Genomic DNA, 6,147 nt, shown 5'->3' with positions numbered 1-6,147 from the left:
ACCAGCTGAAAATTTGGGATCTACTTGGTTCTAGCTCATTATTGCTTGAGCTGATATTTTAACTCATTATTTGGTGGAATTATTGCACTTGAAAGCTCATTATGTGGAGTTGGAACCTTGTCTTTTCCCCTCCCTTCGTGTCTTTTCATTTTTCTTACTGGTGTTGTTTTCCATGGTTGTCCTTCTCCCTTTGCTAGATTCTGGTTCTGGTTCTTGCGCTGCCTTTTTGGTTTCTTCCCTGGTTGCTTTCCCGTGGCTTCTTTTATCCGGTTCATGTGCTGCCTTTTTGGTTTCTTCCTTGGCTGCTTTCCCGTGGCTGCTTTACCCGGTTCATGTGCTGCCTTTTTGGCTGCTTCCCTGGTTGTTTTACCCAGTTCCTGTGCTGCCTTTTTGGCTGTTGTTTTGGAATGAATTGTGGCTTTCTATCTTACCTTACCTGATTGGTTTGGTTGGAGGTTGATGGCTGTTTGGATGCCCCCTTTCCTCTATAAATAAAAGGTCTTTTGTATGAATAAAAGGATGTTATGTAACTAATTTTTGGAGCTAAACCTGCGGGTTTCTTCTTGGAAAAGCTTGCGAGCTTATTCCATTCCTCTCTTCTTCTAGGAAAACTTGCGAGCTTCTGCTCCTCCATCTCAGCTTCTTATCTCTTTCATCTCTCCGCAAGTTCCCTTCCACTTGTATCCTTCTTCTCAATCCAAGAAAGCAAGTTTAGGTTTGTGTTTGTAAGCGTCAAAAGTTGTAAGTGTCCTTTTTATATGTTATAAAGTTGTTGCTTTTGCTATTTCAAGAGTGTCTTTGTATCCTTCTTATTGTCCTAGGAAGATTTTTATTTTTGCTTGCAAAAATTATGATTTTTCCTAATTTTTGCTCGCATCATTAATGAAGAATATTATGAAAATTTCAGTAATTCTCTTATGTGTTTTGAGAGAGAGCTTTGGTGAGAACCCTAGGTGAGGGAAATGGATCACCCACCAACCACACGAAGCATACGAGCTCGTGGTTACCCTTATTTCTCATCCTTCTCCCAACCGCCGCCCAACTACCCTCCATAGACGCCGACCAAGAACTCCAAGACCCTCCCCTAACCGCCAGTTCTAAGCATTCCCTTCCCCACCATAGCCGCCGGCCTTCAGGCTTCCCTCCCCTCCCTAACCGCCGGCCAAATCCCACCATCGCTCCCCTAACCGCTGCCCCTAGTCTTCTTCCCCCTCTTTAGTCGTCGGCCAACCATAGGCCCCATTCCAATCTCCTAACCACCGGCCACCTCCCTCTCCTTTGCCTCCAAAAATTCAAATTGGGTATTCAAAGCCTTCCTTATTCAGCCCATCTTAAATTAGGAAAGTTTCTAAATTCAAATTTAAATTAATTTGAATTTGAAATCTTTTCTTAAAATATGACGAGTTATGTTAAGAAACTTTCTTTTATCTTCACAATCAAATCTCATTAGAGATCTCTCATGATTTGTCATTTCCTTCCTTATTAATTCAAGTTTGGAACCTCCTTAAATCCTCCCACATCACCTCCCCAACCCTTGCTCGCAGGCCTACCCTCTCCCCTCCCTTAATTGCTTTCATTTAATGCTCCTAATTCAAATTCAAACCTACAATTAAATCCCTCCCTCCTTTTCCCCCAAAATCTGATCCTTATTTCCCTATCCCTCTCCCTCTCCCTCTCCCTCCCTAATTAATCCTACTTCACCGGAGTTTGCTATCCAGATTTCTGCAATAAACAAATTGTTGTCCAGAACTTTGCTTGAAGATTTCCTCCCATTGTCCAGAAGTTTCAGCAGGAATACTTTGATGTCCTGCTCACCGGAATACTACTCTTTGTTGTCCAAGAGTTTCCTGCCTCACCCTAGCTGTCCAGCCCTCCAGAAATAGGTCATTTGTTGTCCAGAAGCGCTATTACATTAAAATCCGCTGTTACCACATGTATGACAAATCCAAAGCTTGATCACGGATTTATTTACATCGATCAAGGGCAAGTGGACATACTCAAGTCTCCGTTCCTCAACATCAACCTAGAGATTGATCAAACCGTAGAATAATCCGTTGAGAGGATCATTTTCACCCTCGCCGCCACTATCGACGAACAACTCGTTTCCGTCCAGTGGCAGATCGTTTCTAAATATTGATCAAGGTGAATGTCTCCTCCAAATCTCTTGCTTTTCTAAGTCCTCTCTTTAATTTGTGGCATCATAAAGATTGTGCAACCTATCTCCGTTTAGCCGACATCAAGAGTGTGAGTGAGGAGGATCCGAATAGTGCCTAATCTTATTTTTAATTCAAGGATTTCCTTTGAAAATCCCTCATGCTATGCTATTCTTGATTGTAATTGATTATTCATGATTCTAACGCTTACATATAGTTTGGTCTAAACTTTAATCATCTCTCTATTGTTTTAATATTTGTTAAATCACTAGAAGCCAACGTAATTATTATTGCTCTAATTCAAAAGGCGTGTAACTTTAACATTCCATAATTTCTCATACATTTAGTTCTACATTAGGTTTACTTCAAACTGGATGGTTTGGTACAGCAACATTGTTTATATCTTGCTGTCTTTTTTTTACGGGTTCAACCATAATGTTTTAATGATTGTGATTCTAAACTCAAATATTAGGTTTAATTAATGTATTCCACATTTAATTGGGTTCAGTAGACCTATAAAAGCAATCCCTAGTAGAATTCTTATTTAGGCTTGAACATATAAGGATTGCTGGCAGGCTTATAGGCCTAAGCTGTGTTTCAGCACAGGGACAAAAACATTAGCCTATTTCGACATAGTCCAATTAAACAAGAAAATCAAGACAATGCTAGAGCCACACTATAATGCTCTGGTATAGAATTTCGAGCTATGGATAGAGAATCAGACAATTTAAGTTTGTCCCATTGTCTAAACAATCATGACAAAAATCTTCCATGAATAGTAATCAATAGAATTTCCATGGCAATAACTACTCGGAGGTAACATCACAAAAGCCAACTTTAGATGTAAACAATAAACCCTCACGTTGAGTTGGAATTGTATTAGTGCTAAGTATGGCCATAATACTTAATAATTATCAGAGCATGCCTAAGCTACTTACGATCACATAGTCAAATTCTTGTAGATCAAATCTAGTTCTCTCACATCTGATGGCTACAAAAAACTTACACTCATTCCAACTAACAGAATCAAAATAATTCATTGACTCTTTATCAATAATTAAAATAATCTCCAACTATATTAAATGATCATTTTGGTCTCTCAATTCTTTAAAAAAGAAAAAAAAAAGTCCCACCAGACGACTATTTTGATTCCGCTTTAAAGACTTGAGGGCTCAAAATGGTATTTTAATATAATTGGGGATCATTTTTGTCTTTCATAAAGAGTTAAGAGGCTATTTTGATCATTTTCTCAATTAATTTGCCTTCAGAATAGGGTTAAAATGCAAGTAGACCATGTGTTGTCCAAGGATTCATGAGTATTAGAAGAGGCCTGACAATAATTTGACATTACCATTTAAGATAGCAATTTACTCAACAGCATATCAAACTGTGGTTCAGAGAGAAAAGAAAGGTAAAAATTGGAGGAGCAAAATGCAAATATTTTACAAAAAAATTGATGATAAATAATGTTCAATAATAAACTTACTTTGCCACGACAAACTGCAAAAAAAATTGCCCCCGAAGTAGTCCTATCATGCAGTTTAGCCTCAAAATCCTGAAAGAAGAGGGAAACAATAAATTAGAAAAAGGTCATTTAGGAGAGAGGAAAGTTTGAGATAATACGTAGCTGTGGTGGGACCACAGTAAAAGTGGCAGAGACGTAAATATCATTAAGTTAAAGTGTCACCTCGACTGCATTTGGGAAAAGTGCCGACTGCTTGGGTTCTATAACAGGCTGTTTATTTTTGCAGATTCTTTCCCATATTGTAATGCAATCACTCGACCTTGCATGACTCTGTAGATCTAAATTCTTTCATAAATACACCAGTGCAAGAAAAGATTAAATCAATCATAAACATGATAATTTCCTCACCATACTCTTCCAACATTCAATGCATCGATCCATAAGATAGTAAGATGGAAAGAAGACAAGTAATCCAGCAGGCACAATTTTAGATAAATTCACTGCAGCGTCACAAAAGGAACATCAGAGCAGAATTTTAACTAAATTTCTACAAACATGCTAGTTATCTAATGTATACCAATGGTGTTGCCCAGTTCCTGCTTATACTCAAGAGAATCACGAGTGCGATAGGAGGAATTAAGCGAATAACCAGAGGGACCACTAGGTACAACTCCCACCCAGACCTGATCAGATGACACAACATGAGGGTTCTCCAACCTCACTGGAAATTCCCTTTATATAAAGAGAAAAAAAAACATATATCAGCAAAAAAAGGTTTTAAAGGGGAAAAAAATCAAAGAATGCAATAAAGACATTTTTAACGTACAAGTTCATTTCCTGGGCACATGATTCAAGGGGAGATAATGTTCCGGATGTCAATATAATTGAGAGCACACCAAGTTTCACAAATTCTTTCATTGCGAGTCCTGGGTTGAAACACCACCAGCTAAGTGACCTAGAAAGTTTACCTGCAAGAATGGAACTGCTAACATAAACCAGTAGAAACATCCCTCTCACACTCCACCTTTTTACTGCAACTCACATCTTTTGAACAAAACAATCATGTTGAACTGTTTGTTAAGAAGGTGAAGATTGTGGCTCCAGACATACCCAGGTTATTTTCAGATCCACTACTTAATTGTATAACAGCCATTTGTGTTTATATTAGGTCAATGCCCAAGGAAGCATGCTGAACAAAATTGGTACCCCCACTAAGGGTATGAAAATTGCAGTAGCCCGAAAAATGCAATAATACTTGCTGCTTATAATCTAAATTTTTGCATGCACAGTGGAAGCATGGATAACTCCTAATGTAGGTGAACAAGATTATCATCATTAGCCTTATCCAAACTAAATAGAGTCAGCCTTATGAATTTTCATTTTCCATCTATTCTTGTTGAGCCCATAGTGTTCAACTTATTTTTTACAAATCATTTTGATCTTTTTTTCATCCATTTTATTGTATATCCACTCCTCTTTCTTAATCCCCCTATACCTCCTGCAGTAATTTTATCTACTCATGTGACAATGCATTTTCTAACGATCATTGTAATCAAGCCACATAGATTTCTTTTATTTATTTTATCTTCAATAAATGACATTTTAACTATTCCTTTCATATAATCATTCATTAATTTATGATTCCTAAAATTGTCATACATCTATTTTAATAGTTTAGTTTCAATATGAGTTTAATTTAGCTATGAATGAATGTTTTTTACTGCACAAATACATTAAACATCATGAGCCTCATTATAACTTTATAATATTTATCTTCAAGCATACAAGACATCCTATTTTAGTATAATACTCCTACGCAACTTCTTCATTTTAATCACCTAGCACTAACTCTATACATTATATCATCAGCAATACCTCAGTTCTTTTATATAATAGCTCCAAGATACTTCACAATATCACACCTAAGCATAACTTAATCTTGCAATAACATTGGATAGCAATTGTTAATATCACATCCATTAAATTAAATATCATAAACACAAATTTTATTCTAAATTTCAAATAATTTAACTTTTAAATGTTTGATTCATTATTCTACACCAAAACACATTTGCTGTGAGAAAAAAGGATGATAATATAAGGTTGTTCTTCTCACATAGAAAATTTCTCAAAAAAAAAAAAGATAAGGGAATAGATCTAGTGGGGGGAGACCAATAAATCTTATCTCAAGCTATATAAAATACTCAAAATAAGTCATAACATCAAAGTCAAGTACAGAATTTGTAAAACCCAAAATTAGGATGATCGTAGGAATCGCACGCATTTCGAAGCGTCGCGAAGAGATTTAAGTGAAAATTTTGAAGTTAACGGAATTCGACGGAAGTAATTTTATAAATTTCTACGCAAAATTCTGATCGATTTGGTATATAGAACCTATAGTAAATTTTGTGTATTTTGAGAGATAGAAATTTTAGAAGCCTAAAAATACCCAAACAACCCCTAATCGTCATTAAAGCCGGAATTGTTTAAGGGAGGGTATCGTGGTTTTTTAGATTTTCCTATTTCCCT

General features: G+C 36.4%; 1 protein-coding gene across 1 annotated transcript; it reads right to left on the bottom strand.

Moving 5' to 3' along the window:
• Positions 1 to 3,417: 3,417 nt before the first annotated feature.
• On the bottom strand, positions 3,418 to 4,605 carry LOC110112033 (regulator of telomere elongation helicase 1 homolog). Its single transcript, XM_020844106.2, has 6 exons — positions 4,445 to 4,605; positions 4,196 to 4,350; positions 4,027 to 4,118; positions 3,841 to 3,948; positions 3,640 to 3,708; positions 3,418 to 3,483 (listed from the first exon to the last, which is right to left on the bottom strand). Exons 1-6 carry the CDS (start codon positions 4,534 to 4,536, stop codon positions 3,418 to 3,420), a joined length of 582 nt encoding a protein of 193 aa, XP_020699765.2. The 5' UTR covers positions 4,537 to 4,605.
• Between the last annotated feature and the right edge of the window lie 1,542 nt (positions 4,606 to 6,147).

This window comes from Dendrobium catenatum, unplaced genomic scaffold, assembly GCF_001605985.2.
Source record: "Dendrobium catenatum unplaced genomic scaffold, ASM160598v2 fragScaff_scaffold_361, whole genome shotgun sequence".
NCBI lineage: Eukaryota > Viridiplantae > Streptophyta > Magnoliopsida > Asparagales > Orchidaceae > Dendrobium > Dendrobium catenatum.
This window is presented reverse-complemented; position numbering and strand designations above follow the sequence as displayed.

Bases quoted from the DNA above. Each gene is read 5' to 3' on its own strand.
- LOC110112033 (XM_020844106.2), bottom strand. From the start codon at position 4,536: ATGAAAGAATTTGTGAAACTTGGTGTGCTCTCAATTATATTGACATCC. The intron at 4,119-4,195 runs GTATACATTAGA...GTGACGCTGCAG, and splicing joins GGAACTGGGCAACACCATTG to TGAATTTATCTAAAATTGTG. The intron at 3,949-4,026 runs GTGAGGAAATTA...TTAGATCTACAG, and splicing joins TTGAATGTTGGAAGAGTATG to AGTCATGCAAGGTCGAGTGA.